General features: G+C 50.4%; 1 protein-coding gene across 1 annotated transcript in view; it reads left to right on the forward strand.

The window, feature by feature from the left end:
• Window positions 1-24107, forward strand: part of GCK (glucokinase) — a 69908-nt gene that overhangs the window by 17789 nt on the left and 28012 nt on the right. The window contains exons 4-7 of the mRNA XM_078772689.1: window positions 3283-3402; window positions 3498-3593; window positions 3728-3827; window positions 11473-11656. Coding sequence (XP_078628815.1) covers window positions 3283-3402; window positions 3498-3593; window positions 3728-3827; window positions 11473-11656 — 500 coding nt within the window. The remainder of the gene's footprint in view (window positions 1-3282; window positions 3403-3497; window positions 3594-3727; window positions 3828-11472; window positions 11657-24107) is intronic.

Consider the following 24107-nt stretch of genomic DNA (forward strand, 5'->3'; position numbering starts at 1 on the left):
ATGGGATCACGGCCGACTCTGCTCGTGAGAAGTTTGATTCCAAAGCTCGTGTCCCCAACCCCTCACTGTCGGTGTCCATCCTTCCCTGTTGTACCCAACGGCTCCTGGACTCTGTGTCTTTTGCACCTGAGAAGGTGGAGAAGGTTATTTCAACCCTCGACTCTGACTCTGCAACTGAACTGGATGGCATCAGCTCACGCATCTTAAAATCCTGCTCTGCTGCTCTTACACATCCTTTCTCTGCCCTTTTCAGTCTATCATTTGCCCTAAGTCATCTTCCATCTCCATGGAAATCAGCCAACATCACTGTATTACATAAAAAGGACCAAAACGTGATCCCCTTAACTACAGACGTATTAGCTTACTTCCAATCATCAGCAAGATCATGAAATCCTTCCTTTTCTCCAACAACCTCATCTCAGATCACCAATTTGGTTTCAGACAAGGTCACTCCGCATTGGACATGCTACTTCTACTCTCCCAACAATGGATGGCATCTCTCGATATCAGACATGAGATCAGGACCGTCTCTCGAGACATATTTCATGTTTTTGATACAGTCTGGCATCCTGCCTTGCTCGCCAAACTCTCTGCCTATGGCATCCAAGGCCAACTCCACACATGCCTTACTGACATTCTCTACTCTCGTAGCCAATGTGTGGCACTCAACGGATTCCTTTCAACTCCTCTCCCTGTCAAGGAGTGCCCCAAGGCAGTGTTCTAGGCCCAGTCCTATTCCTGATCTTCATAAATTATATCCCTGCCTCTCTGGAAAATCCTCTATCTATTTGCTGATGACTCCACCATGTGCACTGTGCAGTGACATCGATCATCCTTCAAACAGCCTCTTCCTTCTCGTCAGACCTTGAACAAAAATCACCAGGTGGTTAAACACTTGTAATATTCCAATCCAGATAAATCTCCCACTCTCACTATATCTCTGAAAGGGCCTTTTGGCAAATATCCCCTCCCCACCGACATGCTTAACAATCCTCTTGAGGAAGTTCAGCCATTCAAACGCCTGGGTCTCACTATCAGCCATGATCTTTCTGGGGAAAATCACATTTCAAAGTTAGCCTCCAAAGCCAGCCACTCCCTGGGCATCCTCCGTCGTACAAAGTCCTTCCTTGGCACACCTGAACTATCTACCTATAAGACCTTGATCCGCAGCTTGATGGAGTACTGATCTCCCCTCTGGGCTGGTGCTCCTGCCTCACACCTAGCTCGGCTTCACACTGTAGAAACCAAAGCTTTTAGAATCATCTCCCGAGATGATCCGCATTGGATGCTCTGATAGCCTGGCGTTGGCTTAGCGGTTAGAGTGCCGGCTTGGGATCCTAGGATCCTGGGTTCGAATCCCGGTCGATCGCTGAATTAACGCCAGAGGGGTTGACTCAGCCTGTCATCCTTCCGAGGTCGGCAAATTGAGTACCAGCTTGCTGGGATGAATGATCACGGTGTGTACCCCGATTCAGAATAGGTACACCGTATCCCTGCGCATCGTAAGAGCGTGACCAAGGGTTGGCGTCAGGATGGGCATCCGGCCATAAAAACATTGCCTCAAACAGGGAACCATGATTGTCACGGGGCCCGCAAGGCTAACCCCCGCTCTAGTGGGGAAAATGGCCTTAAAACGATCATTCATATTCATTCATTCCCGAGATGAAGCCGATTCTGAGGGCCTTTCATTCTCTCACCGCAGGCAGGTTGGTGGTCCTTCCATCTTCCACCAACTCCTCTCTGGCCTTGCATCCCCTGTTCTGCCTGTGCTCTGTCCCCCAAATATTTCTGCAGGATGCACAAGATCTGCCAGTTACCCTCTTCTGGTGAAACTGCCAAAATCAAGATTCTCTGCTCACCTTCACTCTTTCAATCCTCTTTTCTCCCTGCCTCTGGAACAAACTCCGACACTCCCTTCAATCCCACTCCTCCCTCCAGGTTTACAAAAGAGCCTTCTCACCTTCACTCCTTCATTCCTCTTTTCTCCCACCTCTGGAACAAACTCCCTCACACTTTTCAATCCCACTCCACCCTCCAGGTCTTTAAAACTGCTGTTCACCACCATCTCTTATCTTCCCCCATCCAAAACCTTGATCTTTTCTATCCCCGCTAATTTCACCCCAATTCCACTTTTTTGAAATACCAACTTCTGTCCTGGAAGTCCTTGGTGTCCTTGTGTTTTATACTTCTCCCACCCCCACTCCCCCCCCCCCCGTTACCACGCCTCCTCCCCCCAAGCCCTCTCCCTCCCACACATCTCCCTGCTCTTAAATGTTGTGTGCTCTCAAGTGTTTGTGTGCTTCCCCTTCTCTTGTCTTCCGCTCCCTCTTTTTATATATTTTGTTTGTCTGGTTGATTTGTTTGTGAAGTAAATATCAGCTCTTTCACGAGCCTCGACTCAGTATACAAAAAAAAAAAAAAAAGAGCTGTTCATCACCATCTCATATCTTCCCCATCCAAATCCTTGATCTTTTCTACCTCCGTTAATCCACCCCAAACCCACCTCCTTTAAATTCCCTGTTTTCTTTTCTGAAAGTCCTTGGATTGTTCGTGTTTATCCCATGTACACTGCCCCAGAACTATCTCATCCACAGATCTCCTGATGTCCTTATTCCCTACTGTTCTTGTGCTTCCCTCTCTCTCTCTCCTTTCTTGTCTCCCGCTCCCTTAAATATTATATGTTTTATGCGTTAGCTCTTACACGAGCCTCGACCAAGTATACAAAAATGGTCTTCAAGACAGCTGTTGACCACCATCTCAGATCATCCCCTATCCAAAACCATAATATTTACTGCCCTCATTAACCACTCCACCCCAATCCCTCCTTCCAGATGCTCATTTTCCCCCCAAGAGTATCCTTCTGTATCCATCTTGTCCAAGCCACGCATCCGCTCCCAACCCTCATTTCTCCCCACACTCAATGTTTGTCCAATTCTGTCTCTATATTGGCCTTCAACTTGCTGTTGGTGTTTCTCCCATCTCTCAACTGTTCCTTTTGTTCTGCTGTATGATGATCCGTTCAGTGTACTAATACTAGCTCCTCCACCAGCTTCGACTATGTCTACAAAAAAGGAAAACAGAAACGGGTTCTCTTGGGGGAGATGAGCCCTCAAATTTAAAATCAAATAGTGAGTCAGAAGGAACTCTCAGACTCGGCCTGTAGAGCAGCCATTGGAGGAGAATCCTTTATAAGTGTAACCTTTGTAAACTTTGTATTCACAGCAGTTTTCCTCACTCCATAATTCAGACACAAATCCCACAATTCCCTGTTTATTTCTCCAGCTTTTCGGGTTCGTTGCTGAGTGCATCGCAAACTTCTTGGAGAAACACAACATGAAGGAACAGAAACTCCCGCTCGGATTCACTTTCTCCTTCCCCGTCCAGCACCAAGATCTTGACAAGGTTGATCCAATTATTCATACAACATGGAGTATTCCCTTGCCGGTATGCTTGGACAAACTTGACCGCAATTCTGTGCCACACGTGACTGTATGTAGGGTATTTTGATGAAGTGGACGAAAGGGTTCAATGCTTCAGGGGCTGAGGGTAATGATATTGTGGATCTACTCCGTAAAGCCATAAAGAAGAGGCGTGTAAGTTCCCTTGATACCCATTCTTTCACATATTATTCTCTTTTTCTCCCAATAGATCCCAATGAACCTTTTGGTGGGGTGAGTGTGAAATCTGGCTTTGGAGGATTAAGTTAAAATACTTTTCCTACACACAGGACATTGATATGGACATTGTTGCCATGGTGAATGACACAGTAGCTACGATGGTGTCCTGTTACTACGAAGATCGAAACTGCGAGATTGGATTGATAGTAGGTAAGATTTCCCGCACTGTGTACTGGAGCAACGATTAATAATGCAAAAGAAAATTTGACTTATTAAAGCGCGGCGTTACGCGCGCTGCTTGTGAGCAAGGAGGAAGCGGACAAGCGGTAACTTATAAACATCTTTATTGTAGGAGCTCACTGTAACACTGGCCCGCTCCGGGCTGGGCGCCCGGTGTATATCATGAGGCCACGCCTACCCCTCGGGCGTGGCCACCGCCCACTTGGTGCGCGGGATGATGTCACCACGCCAGTGGGCTTTTGTGTCCGCCACACGCGCCCCCCCAGAATTCCCGCGCATCTGGAGGGCCAGTTTGCGGGTCAGACGAATGACCCGGCCGAAGCGCCCCCTGGCGATCGGCGGCGTCCGGGGTGCAGGGATGCCAGGTGGGATGCCCCTGGGATGGGTGCAGGACCGGGGGGCGGCGTGGCGGCGGGGCTGGGCGGTGCCGGGGGTCCGCCCGCAGGAGGGCGGCCCCGACGTGGGGGCCGGGCCACTGGCGGTGGATGGTCCACATCGAGGTGGGCCGGCTTGAGGCGGTCTACCGAAACGCGGTCAGGAGTACCGTCGATGTCCAGGGTGAAGTGCTTCGCCCCGTTCTCCAGCACGCGGAAAGGCCCATCGTACGGGGGCCGCAGTGGTGTCCGATGGGCATCGTGGCGGACGAAGACGTACTTCGCCGCGCGAAGCTCCAGGGCGACGTGCGTCGGTGGGTGCCCGTGGCATGCCGTTGGCACCGGGGCGAACCTCTGGGCGGTCTCTTGCAGAGCGGGGCGGATTCCTCCCCGACCATGGTGCCGTGGAGTCGGGGAGGAATTCCCCAGGCACCCGCAGCGGTTGCCCGAAGACCAACTCCGCCGCGGATGCGCGCAGGTCCTCCTTGGGCGCCGTCCGGAGGCCCAGCAGGACCCAGGGGAGCCTGTCGACCCAGCCGCCGTCGCGGAGGGTGGCCCGGAGCGCGGCCTTCAATGAGCGGTGAAATCGCTCACACAGGCCGTTAGCCTGGGGGTGGTAGGCCGTGGTTCGGTGCAGCCGGACCCCGAGCCCCTGCGCAACCGCCCCCCAGAGCTCCGAGGTGAACTGGGGGCCGCGGTCGGATGAGATGTCTGAGGGGACGCCGAACCGGGTGACCCAGGTGGCGATGAAAGCCTGTGCGACATCGGCCGCCGTTGTCGACGCCAAGGGCACGGCCTCCGGCCACCGGGTGGTGCGGTCCACCATGGTGAGGATGTAGGTGAAACCCCGCGAGGGGGGCAGAGGTCCCACCAGGTCCACGTGGACGTGGTCAAACCGGCGTTCTGGCACCGTGAACGGGGCCAACGGGGCCTGGGTGTGCCGGTGCACCTTGGCGCGCTGGCACGCGAGGCACGTCCTGGCCCAGCCGCGGACGGCCTTCCGGAGGCCATGCCAGACGAACTTGTCGGCGATCAGCCTTTGGGATTCCCTCGCGCCCGGGTGGGACAGGCCGTGGATGGCGTCAAACACCTGGCGCTGCCAGCCCGTGGGCACGATGGGGCGAGGACGCCCGAGGGAGATGTCGCACAAGAGGGCCGCGCCCGCGCCGTCGAACGGCACCTCGGTGACGCGGAGGCCCGTGACGGCGGTCCGCAAGGCCTGGACGTCGGGGTCAGCGGCCTGGTCCGCTGCCATCCGGGCATAGTCGATGCCGAGGTGGACTGCGTGGGCGACGGCCCGGGAAAGGCAATCCGCCACCGGGTTATCCTTCCCCGCGACGTGCTGGATGTCCGTCGTGTACTCGGACACGGCCGAGAGGTGACGCTGCTGCCGGGCCGACCATGGCTCGGTGACCTTGCCCATCGCGAAGATCAGCGGCTTGTGGTCGACGAAGGCAGTGAACGCATGGCCCTCGAGCAGATGGCGGAAGTGCCTGACCGCCAAGTGAAGTCCGAGCAACTCGCGGTCGAAGGTACTGTAACGGCGTTCGGGCGGGCGAAGCTGCCGGCTAAAGAACGCCAGCGGTTGCCAAGCTCCACGCACCCATTGCTCGTGCACCGCGCCCACCGCGTAGTCCGAGGCATCGGTGGTGAGGGCGATCGGTGCATCGGGCGCCGGGTGCGCGAGCATGGTGGCGTTAGCCAAGGCGAGCTTCGCGCCCGTGAACGCCGTGTCCATCTGAACGCCGCCTCCATCTGCTCGGTCCAGGTAACGTCGCCTTTGCCCGGCTTACCTCGGAGAGCTTCGTGCAGGGGGCGCAGGAGCTGGGCGATACGGGGCAGGAACCGATGGTAAAAGTTCACCATGCCCAGGAACTCCTGCAGCCCTCTGATCGTGCGGGGGCGCGGAAACCCCTTCACCGCCTCCACCTTGGCCGGCAGGGGGACGGCTCCGTGCCTGGTGACACGGTGCCCCAGAAAATCGATTGTGGCGGCGCCGAACCGGCACTTTGCGGGGTTCACAATCAGGCCATGCTGGCCCAGGCGTTCGAAGAGCGTGCGGAGGTGGCGTAGGTGCTCTTCGCGGGACGCGCTGGCGACGAGGATATCGTCCAGGTAGACGTAGACAAAATCCAAGTCGGGCAGGACGCTGTCCATCAGTCGCTGGAACGCCTGAGCCGCATTCTTCAGACCGAAGGGCATGCGCAGGAACTCGAAGAGTCCGAATGGCGTGATGACCGCCGTCTTCGGGACGTCCTCCGGCCTGACGGGGACCTGATGGTAGCCGCGTATGAGGTCCACCTTCGAGAAGAAGGACCTGCCCGCCAAACGGGTGGAAAAGTCCTGAATGTGGGGGACGGGGTAGCGGTCGGGAGTCGTGGCGTCATTGAGACGGCGATAGTCCCCGCACGGTCGCCATCCCCCGCCGGGCTTCGGCACGATGTGCAGCGGCGACGCCCAAGCGCTCTCTGAGCGCCGAACGATGCCGAGTCGCTCCAGGGTAGCGAACGCCGCTTTTGCCACCGCCAGCTTCGTCGGCTCGAGGCGGCGTGCCCGGGCGTAGACCGGTGGCCCGACGGTGGGGATGTGATTGGCCACCCCGTGCTTGACGGCCCCCGCCGAGAAGGTGGGCCGCGTGAGGGCCGGGAAGCCGGCGAGGAGGCGGGTGAATGCGTCCGCTGCCGGAAGCGTACAGACCAACGTGGCCGGAACCGAACCGTTCGGCAAGCCGCTTGGCAAGCCGCTCGTTGAGCTGGGCAACGCACAAGCGAGCGAGCTGAACGTCTCGGCCTGGACAAGACGTCTGCGCTTGACGTCGACCAGGAGCCCATTAGCGCACAGGAAGTCCGCGCCAAGCAGTGCCATGGGCACGTCGGCGGTGACGAACGTCCATCGGAAAACCTGCCCTCCAAACCGCAGAGAGAGGCAGCGTTTTCCGTACGTACGGATGGGCGTCCCGTTCGCGGCAAGCAGCGCGGGGCCCCCACCCGCGGCGTGCTTGTCTGACGTGCCGGCGGGAATGACACTCACCTGCGCTCCCGTGTCGCACAGGTAACGGCGCCCAGAGAAGGTGTCCGTTATGAACAGCAGGCTGCTCGAACGGCCGGCGCTCATCGCCACTATTGAGCGCCGGCCCGGGCGTTTCCCGACCTGTTTAAGGAGCATGGCGGATGACACTGCCGAGCTTCGTGGCCGAACTTGGCGTGGAACCAGCACCAGGTGGTGGAGCTGGAGGAGCGCGGCTGGCTCCGCCAGGCCGGTGGAGTTGGCGGGTTTCCCCGCGGTGGCGGTTTTCGCCGCGGCGGTGGGCGGGGCGTGGCGGCGTTCACGAGGTGCGTATACGCATGCTGCGTATGCTGTAGAAGCTGATGCTGTGGAACAGCAGCATGGGAGGCAGCAGCAGGAGGCCCGGCAGCAGCATCAGCCTCGAGGGCCGTGACGGCCACGCCGACTCTCGCCCGCGTGTCCGAAGCGGCGAAGTACCTGTCCGCCTCGGCTGCCAATGCACGGGGTTCCGTTAGCCCGGTCCCGGCCAACGCGAGGCGAACCTGCGCTGGAAGTTGGCGCCGGAAAAGCGCCCGGAATAGCGAACCGGGGGCTTCGTCGCCCAACAGTGACAGCATATGGTCCATTCGGACCGACGGGCGCGTCTCACCGAGCTCGGGGAGATCCAGGAGGCGGTCGGCCCGTGCGTCGTCCGTGAGGCCGAACGTGGCTAGGAGTAGCCGCTTGAGTGCCTCGTACTTGTGGCCGTCCGGTGGGTGGCGAAGGACGGACACAACTCGAGCGGCCGTGCCGGGCCCGAGGGAGGCGACGACGTGGCAATAGCGCGTGTCATCGCCGGTGAGGCGCCGAAGCTGAAATTGGGCTTCGGCCTGGACGAACCAGACTTCGGCCTGAGCCTCCCAAAATTCCGGAAGTTTGACGAAGTCGGCCATGGCGATGGCGTCGCGTGTGGAAGGATCACTCCGGCAGATCCAACGTCGAGGGTCACCAGTAAAGCGCGGCGTTACGCGCGCTGCTTGTGAGCAAGGAGGAAGCGGACAAGCGGTAACTTATAAACATCTTTATTGTAGGAGCTCACTGTAACACTGGCCCGCTCCGGGCTGGGCGCCCGGTGTATATCATGAGGCCATGCCTACCCCTCGGGCGTGGCCACCGCCCACTTGGTGCGCGGGATGATGTCACCACGCCAGTGTTCTTTTGTGTCCGCCACATTATGATACATCATCGTCAACCTATTTTAAGTCCAAGCCTGGTGTTGGCTTAGCGGTGAGGGTGCCGGCTTGGGATCCTAGGATCTTGAGTTTGAATCTCAGTCGATCGTTGAATTAACACCAGGAAGGTTGACTCAGTCTGCCATCCTTCTGAGGTTGCAAATTGAGTACCAGCTCACTGGTAATTCCCTGTGTGTCGCAAGAGGTGACTAACAGGTTTGGTGGCAGGAAGGGCATGCGGCCGTAAAACATTGCTTCCAAAAGGGGACCATGGTGCCCAAAAAATGCCAACCCCTGCTCTGCGGGGAAAAAGGGCCTCTGAAGGTGGTTCAACCTATTTTAAGTCCACTGTAGGATGGAGGCCTCCTTCAACTCACTTTAGAGGTATTTGGATGCTTGCTATGCTGGCCAAGTGTGCGTTGGTGAGAACACTTGGGCAGGAATTCGTAATTTGTTTAGGGGTGCTGGGGATAACTCACCTGCTCTTCACGAAAGACACAGTGGGACATTTCAAGTCCATCAAATACCCCAATGCTGTCATACAGATACTCCAGCTTAACGTGTTTCCGATAGACACAGTGTACACATTAATGCCTTGTCCTGCATGGGAAACACGAGGATGGCAGTTTAAAGCTGGGTTGATATTCAAACCGAAGGATAGACAGCTCAATTATATATACGACTAAAAAGCCCGTCAAAAATGACAGGTTGGAGCAGTTTATTCGACGGTACAACCTCTTGAGCGTGCCAAAGTCTCAAACCTCGGCCTAGTATCAGGTGTGCTCATATCTTCTTAATTTATTAGATATCCTTCAGACGTAAATGAACACTCGGTTTACTCTGCGCATGTTGCACATCATGTGCAGCGACTTTCACCTCCCTGCGCCTTGTTAGCTCACCTGGAACGAAGTTGGTGCGTTGTCTGTCAGTCCGTCCGTCCGTCCGTCCATCCGTAAACACTTGAAACTTCTTCTCCGAAACTGCTGATGTGATTGCGACCAAATTTGGCACAAATGATACTTGTTGTGTTGTGACTATAGTTTGTTCACGGCATTAAAAAAAAAATCGGTCCCCGAGGGGGTCCATGGGGGGGTTGTCCCCCAAAATAGGTATTTGCTTTTTCCTCAGAATATACACACGCAATCCTGATGAAACTTGACCACAACCTTAATGACCCATGTTTTACCAAAGTTTGTTCACAGCATTAAAAAAAAAAATCGGGTCGTGAGGGTCTACTGGGGGGTTTCCCCCCAAAAATATGTATTTGCTCTTTTCTCTAAAACTACACACACAATTTCAATGAAACTTCACCACAACCTTCATCACCCATGATGTACCAATGTTTGTTCAAGGCATTAGAAAAATTGGGGTCTGAGGAGGTATATGAGGTTGGGGGATTGGGGGGGGGGGGGGGGTAGGGGTTGCTGCCAAAAATAGATATTTTTTTGTTTGTTTAAAGTCTTATGATTATGTTAGTATGATTCTACATGCTGCCCTGTCTTCCAGAAAGCATTCAAATTGGTTTAAAATACCTTTAGTCAGTGCAGTACTGTATACTGTTTATTCTTCCAGGTGAGCACCAGGTGTATTGCCCCTATGGTTTTTTTTTTTTTTTTTTTACGCTTCTGTACACCGACCTTGAGGCCCAGTTTGCAAGCCACCGTCTACATTTCCAATGGAAGAGACATAATTACTCTTATGAAAAATGTTTTTCGAGTTTGTTTTATCCTCAAAAATAGACCATAGTGAACACACATTCGTGTTAAAATAATGGCCTTTAAAACCTATCCTTATGAAGAGGGACACACATCTGTACAAACACACATACTGACATTGTGTTTTATATGGTAGATACATATATACGAGTATATATATATATATACAATATATATATATATATATATATGGATATACACATATATACACATATACACAGCATGGGCCAAAATTCACTGAAGGTTTTTTTTTTTTTTAAATAAAAATTAATGAAATAAATTGCAAATGGTAGTTGAATTCATGGAATTTGTTTTTTTAGATTAATTGTGAAAAATAATGTTCTGCAAATGGCCCCCGTTGGCTTCTTCGCAAAGTCTTGCTCTTTCCAAAACGTGATCCATTACAGAGGACAAAACTCCTTGATCAATCGCTACAATCTCCTCGGAAAAATCAGGTCGTCCCTCACGAGTTGCTGCAACTTGGTTGCAAATGTTAGTCGATTTGCTGGATCTTGTGGTGGCATTTCGTGCACCATTTAAATCTTGTAAGGAAACAGCAACAAATCTTTCTGCATTATCCTTCGCAATGATGATCTTGCCATTCCGAGCTGAGTTGCACGGTTACAAGTTCATGTTTCTGGGTTTTTGTTAACACTCTCCCGAACACGGTCAATGTTTTCTGGAGTACGACTTGTTTTTGGTCTTCCACTGCGGGCTGAGTTCTGGACATATCCTTTTGATTCAAAACGAACAATCAAGTTCCGAATCGTGATTTCTGATGGTTATTCTCAAACAATAAAATGATTGCGAAATTTTCTTTGAGTTTGAATTATTGATTTCCAACGGGAGTAATAAAATTCAACAATTTTCATGCTCTGGTCATTGGTAAATTTCTTCATAATGTATCTCCCTGGTCTTCTTTATCTGTAAAAAAAAAGAAAAAGAGAAAAAAAGTTATAAAAAAAAGAAAACCTTCATTGCCTTTTGGCCCACCCTGTGTGTATGTATATATATATATATGTATATATATATACACATACACATAAATAGAGACAAACATACATATACAGTACATAGGACTACCGTACTTCCATATTTAAAAAAACCAAAACAAATTGTTGGCGTTTCTTGTATGATTTGTGAGTGAATATGGTGTTCGTATAACTTTTTGAAAGACCCTCATAATATGGAAGGTTTGTATTTCCCCCCCCACCCCTCCATTTTTAAAGTTCGTCAAACACTAAAAGACTGGCAGTAAAATGTTTAATTCACCTAGGTGAGTGCAGATTTACACGTGTGCATTGAGCAGGAACAGGATGCAACACCTGCTATATGGAGGAGATGCAAAACGTGGAGATGGTGGAGGGGCATGAAGGCCGCATGTGCATAAACATGGAGTGGGGGGCTTTTGGGGACACGGGAGAACTGGAGGACCTTTGGCTGGAGTATGACAGACGGGTCGATGAGATGTCCATAAATCCTGGAAAGCAAAAGTGAGTGGATCAGGAGTTTTTTTTCCTTAATACGTAATACAAGCTTGTTAAATTTACATGGCAATCATTCAATCTTGCGATTGTGAGCATGACGTATTAAGAATAACAAGCTGTCACGTTTTCATGGTAATATGCAGATTAACTATTGAGCAAAGGTTTTAACCCTTTAAAAAATCTTCCAGAATCATTGGCCAGTTGTGCTTTCTTCTAATTAGGTTTTCTATACAATTACATTGTATAGGAATACCTTTTGTTTTTCCTAGAGTTTTTCTTATTATTCTTCCACCCTTATTTTTCACCTCCGAAAGCTTTAAAATGAATGTTCTCAGTTGGTCCGATTGACAGGAAATCTTCATCAAATGATCGGCTGGGCACGTATAATTTTTTTACTGCTAAATATGACGTCATAGGTCACGTGGTATGGGCGCTATCTTGGAAAACACCTTGAAATTTGCCCCTCTATATCTCTGGAACGGCTCAATGTTTGATGTTGAATCATGCCTCATTTTAAAGAACTCTTCAATGGGACCAAAAAACATGTCTATTTAGTATATTAAAAATGCTAACGTTACGAGGTTAGAATTCTACAAACGGATCCCTTGCTCCCATGAAAATCTTTTTTTTTTCCAGATCCTTAGTTAAAAAAAACTCAGAATGCAAAAAATGTTCAAGTCATACGTCACATGGCTTGGCCGCCATATTGTTTTTCGTGAATAACACGAAAACCCCTTTTTCTCCGCAACGGCTGAACAGATCGAGCCCAAACTTGGCATGCATAATCGCATACCCATGACAAACAAAAAGTTCAGTGATTATGACATAATGCGTCACATGGTTTTGGAGTTATGACGTTTTTAAGCATAAACGTAAAATGCTATCTTCTCCATAATTTGTGAAGATATCGAGTGGAAACTTTACACAAATGTTCCCCATGGGGGGAAAGTTAAAAAAAATACTTGAGACGTTTTGATAAGTCACATGGTTTCGCCGCAATAAGTTAATTGAAGGAAAATCATAAAATGCTTCTAACTCTTGCACCGCTGCATTGATCGACTTGAAATTTTAATGCAATGTAGATCTCATCAAGCGGAACAAGTGTGTAAAATTTCAACATGATTGGTTTTACGGTCTCGAAACTAGAAGTCTTTATTGTTGAAAGAAGAAGAAACGCACCAGTTTTTCTTAGCAGGCCATGTGACAAAGTGCTCCTGCCATTTTTCGACTTATTTCCTTTAAAAATCATTTTCTCTGCAATAATTGAACCGATTGAGAGCAAATTTTCACCATAGGAGCAACTCGGCCTGTATAATATTTTAATGGTAATTATGACGTCACAGGTCACGTGGCACGGGCGCCATCTTGGGAAAATCAAAAAACTTTGCACCTTTATATCTCAAAAACCGCTGCACAGAAATAATTGAGACAGGTCTCATTGCAAAGAACTCTCCATGCAGAATAACATATGTGAATGATGACATCATAGGTGCCGCCGTTATGACGTTATAATTCGACAAGTAAAAAAAACTTTATCCGATCAGGATGAAATTTCTTGAGCAGCATCGAGGGATAAATTGATGGAGAAAAATAATAATATTGTGAAAGTGGGATTGTTATAAAGTGTGTGTGTGTATGTGGGGATGTGTGTGTGTGTGTGTGTGTGTGTGTGTGTGTGTGTGTGTGTGTGTGTGTGTGTGTGTGTGTGTGTGTGTGTGTGTGTGTGGTTATGTGTGTGTGTGGGGGGGGGGGGAGGAGGGGGTGTGTGTGTGTATCGGGGTTGTATCCAAGAGGGTTGTGTCAAAGCATGTCCAATGAAAGTGGGGTTGTATCAAAAGCGGGGTTGTATGAAAGTGGGAAGGCGGAGGAAACCGGTCATCACTGCCAGCAGTTGTAAAGTGGCAGTTCTAGTTCTTATTTAATACTCCATCATGGCAGCTTCCATCTATAAACCCCCTTTAATTTTGGTTTGCAGGTCGAATGACCTCTGGACAATAAAATGGCGGGTTTAAAACAACAACACCAGCTCTCCAAAAGATGTCTAAAAAAAAAATACCTTGGGCAGATTGTATGGATGCAGATGCTTTTTCATACTTTTATGCCGAAATTATTTGCAATGAGCTCCAATGTTTTCACTGATTAATTGTTTTTTATTGTATGCAGATATCTAGGCTGATGGAGTAGATAAGGCTCAGGATCCATATTATTGATAAAGACACATTCAAGTGAACTCCTAAACATCATATTTGACAACACAGCATTACACAGCAAAAGTAGTGCACAGCAATAAATGTTCTAATTTTGTGTTTTTTTATTGGTCGCCCTTCTGTGGCCTAGAATGAATGAGAATGACTCCTGTGTTTGTGACAATTAAAGTGAACTCATGCTGATTGCGAGCACTTAGTACTACTCCAAAAACAAAAAAACAGCACCAGGTGGTGAGGGAACAACATCATCGCCTAACGTCAGGAGTATGTACACCAGCTGCTCGCACGCCTGTGTACTTTGACAGAGCCATTTTATGGGGGGAAAAAACATTTTCTTTCTCGAAATTCACAGCTCGTATGCAATTCATCTGGGCTGATGTGCTGTGATTATACAGTAAATCCTCTTCTTAATTTTTTAATGCCTCCAATTATTCACATTGTGTGGGGTCAGTTGGGGAACATTTATGGTTAGTCTTTCACAAACTGGCTGGCCAAGCCTGGCATTTGATTGATGGTGGTAGGAAGTTGGAGTTAATTTAGGCTGCAAGTGATAGCTCGCATACTCTTCGCTGAAGACACCATGGTGTATTTCACATCCAACACCAAGCAATGATGGCAGACAGGTCCTCAGGCTTAACGTCCATCCCATGGATGGTGCATGCTGATGCATCGCCCTTAAAACCCACAAAACACAAATACACACACATATACAGGTAGTGGACAAAACAATGGAAACACTTGGGTAAATGAGGGACACCAAGCAACAGCTTCCACACTGGTGTGGCCCATGTGTTAATGAAGCAAATAACATCCCAGCATGCTTAGGGTCATGTATAAAAATGCTGCCCAGACCTGGTTGCCGATAATAATGTTACAGTTGGCGGATCATCAGCGACAGCGTAGACAGAAACACGCACCAAAGGGGACGTGTAGCATTGATCCAGTGGCTGAGGGGGACCTGAAGCATTGGGATTCTCCTTTATGTGCTATTTGTGAATGTCTGCAGCTGTAGAGGAACCCTGGTAGGGTTTGAAACTGCAAAGGGCTTACTTTGTGTTGCTTTTCTTGGTTGCTTCATGCAGATTTCTTTGGCTGGAAGAGCATTGGAGTTAATTTATTTGATAATCCTAACCACATGGGGTAATTGATAAGGTGAGAACTGATTGGTTATTCCCTCAAATTACGGGTGAAAGACGTGATTAGGTCTTGTTATGTATGTGTTAACTGCTATTGGCATTGCATGTGGTTTATGCTTAGGAGCCTCGATGATGCGCGTTTGTGTTTACGCTGTCGCTGATGATTCACAAACAAGTGGTAAAACTGGTCTGGTGGCTGAAGGGGTGTGTGTAGCCTGGGGATTCTCATGCATGTGCTGCTTATAATTGTCTGCAGCTGTAGATGAACCCGGGATGGTGTGAAATAGCAAAGTGCTTACCTTGTGTAGCATTTCTTCAATGCTTTATGCAGCTTTCTTTGACTAGAAGAGCATGGGAGGAGTTAACTTATTTGAAAATCCGATCGTCCTGACTTAGGAGCATTAAAGTGGTGCGCAGAACCATCTTACACTCTCCGTCAGGATTGTTGAACTTACTTACTGTCCCACTCAAACTACAGCTACCGGGCTAGCTTCAATCTCTCTTCCTCACAAACAAACATCATACACTTTTTATAAAACACTTTTCTTACTCATTTTCACTCCTCGCCTTTTAATTCTCGCTTCTTTACTTCTTTCTTCTCATTTCCTCACATTGTCCAATTAAATATGAAAAAGTCTGAAAGGTTAATGGCCCCTAGTTCCCGGCATTATGGGGTGTGAAGAATCTCTGGTGACCTGCCTGTCTCTGTTACCAACGAGAGGGTGGGGCTCAGGCAGTAGTAGTATCGGTCCCTCCCAAGACTTGCCGGTTGAATCAACGTCACTCTTTTTCAATTCACTTCACCAACATTCGTGGTCTTTCTTCGAATCTTTCCTCTGTTGAACATCATTAGCAAGTTACTCTCCTAATGTCTTGCTCCTCTCAGAGACCAAATTGTCACACGACGTTCTTCTTAACTCCTTCAACATTTCATACGACAACCTTCACTCACGATTTCACTTCCAAGGAGGAGTGTGTGTCTACTCCGACATCAACATGCCTGCTGTACGCCTTGTGGACCTCGCATCTCCAAACTTTGATGACATCTGGCTTAAGATTTGTCTCCCGACCATCACTAGTTTTCTCTGTTTCACTTACTGCTCTCCCAACTCCAGAAACTTCACAGCTTTCGTTGACTATCTTAATGCCTGCCATGAGGCCATGACATCTGAACACCCTCAAGCAGAATACTTATATTTAGGAGGCTTCAATGTACACCACAAGGAATGGTTGAAATCATCGTACACGGATGTTCGGGGAGTTGAAGCTCTTACATTTTCTATTCTCAATGATTTAGAACAAATTATCACCCACCCTTCCCATATCCCTGATCGTCATGGCCACTCATCCAATACTTTGGATTTGTTCTTCACATCTAATCCATTGCATTACAGCTACACAATTTAATTTCACCTCCAATTGGTTCTTATGACCACAATTGTGTGAACATCACTTTACTTGCCACCACTCCTTCGGCGACTGCTCTGATTAAACACCAGTATTGGCATTTCAATATCGCGGACTGGACTGGTTTACGAAACTTCTTTTCTGACTTTCCCTGGAAAGACTAGTGCCTCTCCTCGGCCGATGCCTCTATCTCTGCTGAACGTATAGCTGAGGTTATTGTTGCAGGAATGGAGACTTATATCCCCTTCTCTTTCAAGTTTACCTCTCCTACCAACTCTTGGTTCAATAATTCCTGCTCTGCAGCCATTCGTGCAAGGGACGTGGCATATCGGACATGGAAAAACCCTTCTTCCTCCGACTCACATTCAGCCTTCATATCTGCTAGAAACCATTGCAAACATGTTATTCGTGAGGCGAAGCATTCCTTTATCCAAAAGAAATGTGACAACCTCTCATCTTGTTCCTCTAATAGATCTTTCTGGTCATTAGCCAAAAGCATCTCCAACAACTTCTGTCGCTCTACCTTTCCTTCACTGTTCCGTTTTGATGATACTATCGCTGTTTCTCCAACTGACAAAGCAACTCTTTTTGGTTGTCTTTTCTCCTCTAATTCCACTCTGGATGGCTCCAACATTCCATCTCCCTCTGATGCACCCCTTACCAATCCTATGCCCCTCCCTAGAATCTCTTTCCATGCAGTCAAAAAAGTACTCCTCTCTCCGGACACAAGCAAGACATACGGACAAGATGGCATTCCTCCTTGTGTCTTGAAGGAGTGTGCCTCAGAACTTGCTCTCGTGCTTGCTTGTTTGTTTGTTTCGTTTTTGTTAAAAAACCCAAACTTTTCCTCTTTCCTGGAAACATGCCTTAGTATAGACTATTTTGGAGAAGGGTGATCGTTCAAACCCTTCCAATTACCGTCCTTTTGCTCTGACTTATACCATTTCCTAAGTCTTTGAATGTCTTCTCAATAACCATTTCCTCAAGCATCTTGAATCCCACAGTCTTCCATCTGACCATCAATATGGCTTTCACAAGGCAAGATTTACCGGTGATATCCTTTCTTACATTACAAATGTCTGGGCCACTTCTCTAAGAGACTTTGGGGAATCCTTTGTTGTAGGCCTTGATATCTCAAAAGCTTTTGACAGAGTTTGGCATCGGGGTCTGATACCCAAGCTTTCCTCTTTCGGCTTTCCTCCTTCACTCTGCTCTCTCATATCGAGCTTTCTCTCCGACCGCTCTATCCCTGTAATTGTCCATGGCTCAACATCTCCCTCCTTCCCTATCAACAGCGGTGTCCCTCAGGGTTTTGTCCTGTCTCCAACACTTTTCCTTCTTTTCATCAATGACATTCTTTCTTCTACAAATAACCAAATGCACTCATATGCTGATGACTCAACGTTGCATTCCTCCATGTTTTTCCCATTTGCTTCATCTTCCCTGAACTGATCTGCATCTCGTTTGATCACAGCCACCTCTTTAAATTCGGATTTGTACAAGATTTCCCAGTGGGGCAAATGTAATCAAGTTCAGTTTAATGCTTCAAAAACTCAATTTCTTCCTAGCTCTCTCTCTAAAACTACTCTCAACTCTCCAATCTCCTTTGAAAGCTCCACAATTATACCATGTGATACAATAAACCTACTAGGTATTACTCTAACATCAAATTTGTCCAGGAATCCACATATTACACAAACAGCTCTAAGTCTGCCTTGAGGAAACTGGGAGTCCTGTTCAGATGTCGAAGATTCCTCTCCTCTCAACAGCTGCTTCAACAATATAAAGGATTGATTCACCTTTATATAAAGCACTGCCCTCACATCTGGGGAGGTTCTAACTCCACAATACTTTCTGGACAGAATTGAATTGAAAGTAATTCGACTTATCAACTCTCCCAATCTGACCTCAAAACTCGACCCGCTAGAATTACACCGCAAAGTTGGCTCTCTTTCTCTTTTCTACAGATATTACTTCGGTTTCTGCTCCCAAGAACTTGCTGCTTGTGTACCTCCGCCATTAGCGAGAGCACGGAATACTCGACAAGCCACTACATCACATGTTAATTGTGTGGCCATTGGCAACTCAAGGGTGGGCCGTTATGATGTTTGTTTCTTCCCCTCCACTGACAAGCTCTGGAACTCTTTACCTTCTCATGTCTTTCCAAACACTTACGACCTTCCCCTTTTCAAAAAGCAGATTTTTTGCTTTCTCAAAAACTCTTCGACTATTCTCTCCTTCACTTTTCTAACAATTCAGCTCTTTTATTTAAGGCCTGGCCTCGATGAGGACTACATGTGCGTGCCTGGAGCCTGGAACCTTCTACATAAAAAAGTATCGTTTTGGCCCTATCTCCAAATGGTGAAGAATCACTTAAAAAATTAAATAATTCTCATATCCGAATCCATATTCAGATCTTCACCAAAATCCAATCGAATCGTCCTTATCTAACACCCAACTGGTCCACCACGTTTCGTCCAAATCTGTCCACAACTTTTTGAGATATCCTGCTATGTATCGTTTTTAGCCCAATCTCCCAATGGCGAAGAATCACTTAAAAAATTATAGTAGCCGGATCTGAATCCGGATATTCACCAAAATATAATAATTTCGTCCTTGTGACATACGCTACATCTCTACCAAATTTCGTCCAAATCCGTCCACAACTTTTGAGATATTTTGTTCACTAATAGACAGACAAATGGACACACGGACAGGCAAACAGACAGACAGGGATGAAAACATAACCTCCATCCACCTTTGGTGGCGGAGGTAATAAAATAACAGTCCAATATCTCGAAGTTTCACAAATAATTTAGAGGGAATAATGGTATTAAAAGCAGGACTGTAGTCGACAAAAACTTGGCATCAGAGTAACTTGGCATCAGAGCAACTTGGCATCAGAGCAACTTGGCATCAGAGCAACTTGGCATCACAGCAACTTGGCATCACAGCAACTTGGCATCAGAGCAACTTGGCATCACAGCAACTTGGCATCACAGCAACTTGGCATCACAGCAACTTGGCATCAGAGCAACTTGGCATCAGAGCAACTTGGCAACAGAGCAACTAGGTATCAGAGCAACTTGGCATCAGAGAAAATTGGCATCAGAGCAACTTGGCATCAGAGCAACTTGGCATCAGAGCAACTTGGCATCAGAGCAACTTGGCATCAGAGCAACTTGGCAACAGAGCAACTAGGTATCAGAGCAACTTGGCAACAGAGCAACTAGGTATCAGAGAAACTTGGCATCAGAGCAACTTGGCATCACAGCAACTTGGCATCACAGCAACTTGGCATCAGAGCAACTTGGCAACAGAGCAACTAGGTATCAGAGCAACTTGGCATCAGAGAAAATTGGCATCAGAGCAACTTGGCATCAGAGCAACTTGGCATCAGAGCAACTTGGCATCAGAGCATCAACTTCCTTGGATTTCTCCTTGTATGATTTGATCACCTGGAGCCCCTGCCACAGCCGGCGTGAATCCTTCACCTTGATTTGATCATCCAGCTTGTCTCTGTATTGCCACTTGGCAGCCATGATGGTCCTCGCCAGGTATTGGTGCAAGAGGTATTGCATATTACAACAGGTATTGCAACAGGTATTGGTGCCAGGTATTGCTTGGTGCAACAACAACACAATATTGTGGATGGGTCTCTGGAATACAGCTTTTCCAACTTGGATCTTGACCTTCTGGGTATGTCCATCTTGTCTAGGGTAAGCCTCGATTACACGAGCCAACGGCCATTGGCATCTTGGTAGTGAGTTATCCACCATAATGACAATATCATCTTTAATGAGGCTCCTCTGGGGCTTTGTCCACTTCTTTCGTTCTTGCAGGGTAGGTAGAAACTCAGACTTCCACCGTGACCAAAAGTCATTGGCCAAGTACTGCACACGACGCCATCTTTTGTACATGTATTCATCACCTGCATCATGTGTCAGCCCTCACCCGTAGTTTGTCACGAACATCCCTGTTGAAGCAGCTTTTGGTCAGGGTATCTCTCCGGACCAATTTAGTTGGAACACAGGTTTCGATACAAAACTTCACCGAATGGGTAACCTTGTCCGTGTATTCATCCAGATCAACAGATGAGTCCTTAAATACTTTCCAGTTTGTTGTCTCGAAACACCCTTGGAGCTGACGAATGGATTCTTCTGACCAGCACTGCATGGGCCTTACAACAGGCTTTGAACACTTGAGTTCCTGTTTATATCCTGGTATCAGGAAAACTGAAGCATGATTGCGCTTACCGTAGTGAGGGCGAGGTACAGAATGATAAGTACCCTTGATTGTTGTGTAGCAGTGATCTAAAGTCTTATTGCCTCTTGTTGGACATGTGACATGTTGGAAATCCTTGTGAAGCACCTTCTTGAGGTTGCAGTGCTTGAAATCTCCAGCAATGATTGAAACGGCATCAGAGTATAAATTTTCATAGAGGAAAATAATGTCCAAAAGTTCATGAAGTGCAGTTGTGGCATTGGCATGTAGACAGCAGCCAGGATAGCCTATGAGAATTCCTGATGCAGGTAGTAAGGAACCACCTTTGGAGGCCATTTTTTCCCACAAAACAGGGGTTGACCTTTTTCAGGCACCGTGGTCCCCTTTTTTGAAGCTGTTTTATGGCCAGATGCCCAGATGCCTTTCCTGCCGCCAACCCTGTTCGTCGCCTCTTGCAACACACAGGAAATTACCAGTGAACTGGTACTCAATTTGCCGACCTCGGAAGGATGAACAGGTTGAGTCAACCCCCCTGGTGTTAATTCAGCGATCGACCAGGATTTGAACCCAGGATCCTAGGATCCCAAGCCGGCACCCTAACCACTAAGCCACCACCAGGCTCGAGGAAAGTAGTGAGGACCACTTAATTACCAAGCACCAGGAGATTTTTTTTTTAAAGCATACCCCACCTCCCGTTACCTCATCAGTATCTCCTACGATCTGTCCATTCGATACACCGATAAACCATGTCTGGGTGGATAGCAGCATCCATGTCTGGTCGGAGAGCAGTAAAGCGCGGTGTTACGCGTGCTACTTGTAAGCAAGGAGGAAGCGGACAACGCGGTAATTTGTAAGAGTCTTTATTCAAGAGCTCACTGTAACACTGAGCTGCTCAGGGCTGCGCGCCCCGTGTATATCGTGAGGCCACGCCTCTCTCCCGGGCGTGGCCCACCCACACTTGGTGTGCAGGGTGATGTCACCACGTCAGTGCTTTCGTGTCCGCCACACGCGCCCCCCCAGAATCCCCACGCACCTGAAGGGTCAGTTTGCGGGGCAAACGGATGACCCGGCCGAAGCGCCCCCTGGTGACTGGCGGCGTCTGGGATGCAGGGATGCCTCCGGCTGCCCCTGGGATGGGTGCAGGACCGGGGGGCGGCGTGGCGGCGGGGCTGGGCGGTGCCGGGGGTCCGCCCGCAGGGGGGCGGCCCCGACGTGGGGGTCGGGCCACCGGCGGTGGGTGGTCCACGTCGAGGTGGGCCGGCTTGAGGCGGTCCACAGAAACGCGGTCAGGAGTACCGCCGATGTCCAGGGTGAAGTGCTTCACCCCGGTCTCCAGCACGCGGAAAGGCCCGTCGTACGGGGGCCGCAGTGGTGTCCGATGGGCATCGTGGCGGACGAAGACGTACTCCGCCGTGCGAAGCCGTCCGGAGGCCCAGCAGGACCCAGGGGAGCCTGTCGACCCAGCCGCCGTCGCGGAGGGTGGCCCGGAGCGCGGCCTTCAATGAGCGGTGACATCGCTCACACAGGCCGTTAGCCTGGGGGTGGTAGGCCGTGGTTCGGTGCAGCCGGACCCCGAGCCCCTGCGCGACCGCCCCCCAGAGCTCCGAGGTGAACTGGGGGCCTCGGTCGGACAAGATGTCTGAGGGGGCACCGAACCGGGCGACCCTGGTGGCGATGAAAGCCTGCGCGACGTCCGCCGCCATCGTCGATGCCAAGGGCATGGCCTCCGGCCACCGGGTGGTGCGGTCCACCATGGTGAGGACGTGGGTGAAACCCCGCGAGGGGGGCAGAGGTCCCACCAGGTCCATGTGGACGTGGTCAAACCGGCGTTCCGGCACCGTAAGCGTGGCCAACGGGGCCTGGGTGTGCTGGTGCACCTTGGAGTGCTGGTACGCGAGGCACGTCCTGGCCCAGCCGCGGACGGCCTTCCGGAGGCCATGCCAGACGAATTTGTCGGCGATCAACCTTTGGGAGGCCCTCGTGCCCGGGTGGGACAGGCCATGGATGGCGTCAAACACCTGGCGCTGCCAGCCCGCGGGCATGATGGGGCGAGGCCGCCCGAGGGAGACGTCGCACAAGAGGGCCGCGCTCGCGCCGTCGAACGGCACCTCGGTGACGCGGAGAGGTGACGCTGCTGCCGGGCCGACCACGGCTCGGTGACCTTGCCCATCGCGAAGACCAGCGGCTTGTGGTCGACGAAGGCCGTGAACGCACGGCCCTCGAGCAGATGGCGGAAGTGCCTGACCGCCAAGTGAAGCCCGAGCAACTCGCGGTCGAAGGTACTGTAATGGCGTTCGGGCGGGCGAAGCTGCCGGCTAAAGAACGCCAGTGGTTGCCAAGCTCCACGCACCCATTGCTCGTGCACCGCGCCCACCGCGTAGTCCGAGGCGTCGGTGGTGAGGGCGATCGGCGCATCGGGCGCCGGGTGCGCGAGCATGGTGGCGTTAGCCAAGGCGAGCTTCGCGCCCGTGAACGCCGCATCCATCTGCTCGGTCCAGGTGACGTCGCCTTTGCCCGGCTTACCTCGGAGAGCTTCGTGCAGGGGGCGCAGGAGCTGGGCGATACGGGGCAGGAACCGATGGTAAAAGTTCACCATGCCCAGGAACTCCTGCAGCCCCCTGATCGTGCGGGGGCGTGGAAACCCCTTCACCGCCTCCACCTTGGCCGGCAGGGGGACGGCTCTGTGCCTGGTGATGTGGTGCCCCAGAAAATCGAGTTCGGCGACGCCGAACCGGCACTTTGCAGGGTTCACAATCAGGCCATGCTGGCCCAGGCGTTCGAAGAGCGTGCGGAGGTGGTGCAGGTGCTCTTCGCGGGACGCGCTGGCGACGAGGATATCGTCCAGGTAGACGTATACAAAATCCAAGTTGCGCAGGACGCTGTCCATCAGCCGCTGGAACGCCTGAGCCGCATTCTTCAGACCGAAGGGCATCCGCAGGAATTCGAAGAGTCCGAACGGCGTGGTGACCGCCGTCTTCGGGACGTCCTCTGGCCTGACGGGGACCTGATGGTAACCGCGTATGAGGTCCACCTTCGAGAAGAAGGACATGCCCGCCAAACGGGCGGAAAAGTCCTGAATGTGGGGGACGGGATAGCGGTCGGGGGTGGTGGCGTCATTGAGACGGTGATAGTCCCCGCACGGTCGCCATCCCCCATCGGGCTTCGGCACGATGTGCAGCGGCGACGCCCAAGCACTCTCCGAGCGCCGAACGATGCCGAGTCGCTCCAGAGTAGTGAACTCCGCTTTTGCTACCGCCAGCTTCGTCGGCTCGAGGCGGCGTGCCCGGGCGTAGACCGGTGGCCCGACGGTGGGGATGTGATGGGCCACCCCGTGCTTGACGGCCCCCGCTGAGAAGGTGGGCCGCGTGAGGGCCGGGAAGCCGGCGAGGAGGCGGGTGAATTTGTCCGCTGCCGGAAGCGTACAGATCAATGTGGCCGGAACCGAACCGTTCGGCAAGCCGCTCGGTGAGCCGCTCAGTGGGC

This window comes from Myxine glutinosa, chromosome 2, assembly GCF_964187855.1.
Source record: "Myxine glutinosa chromosome 2, kmMyxGlut1.1, whole genome shotgun sequence".
NCBI lineage: Eukaryota > Metazoa > Chordata > Myxini > Myxiniformes > Myxinidae > Myxine > Myxine glutinosa.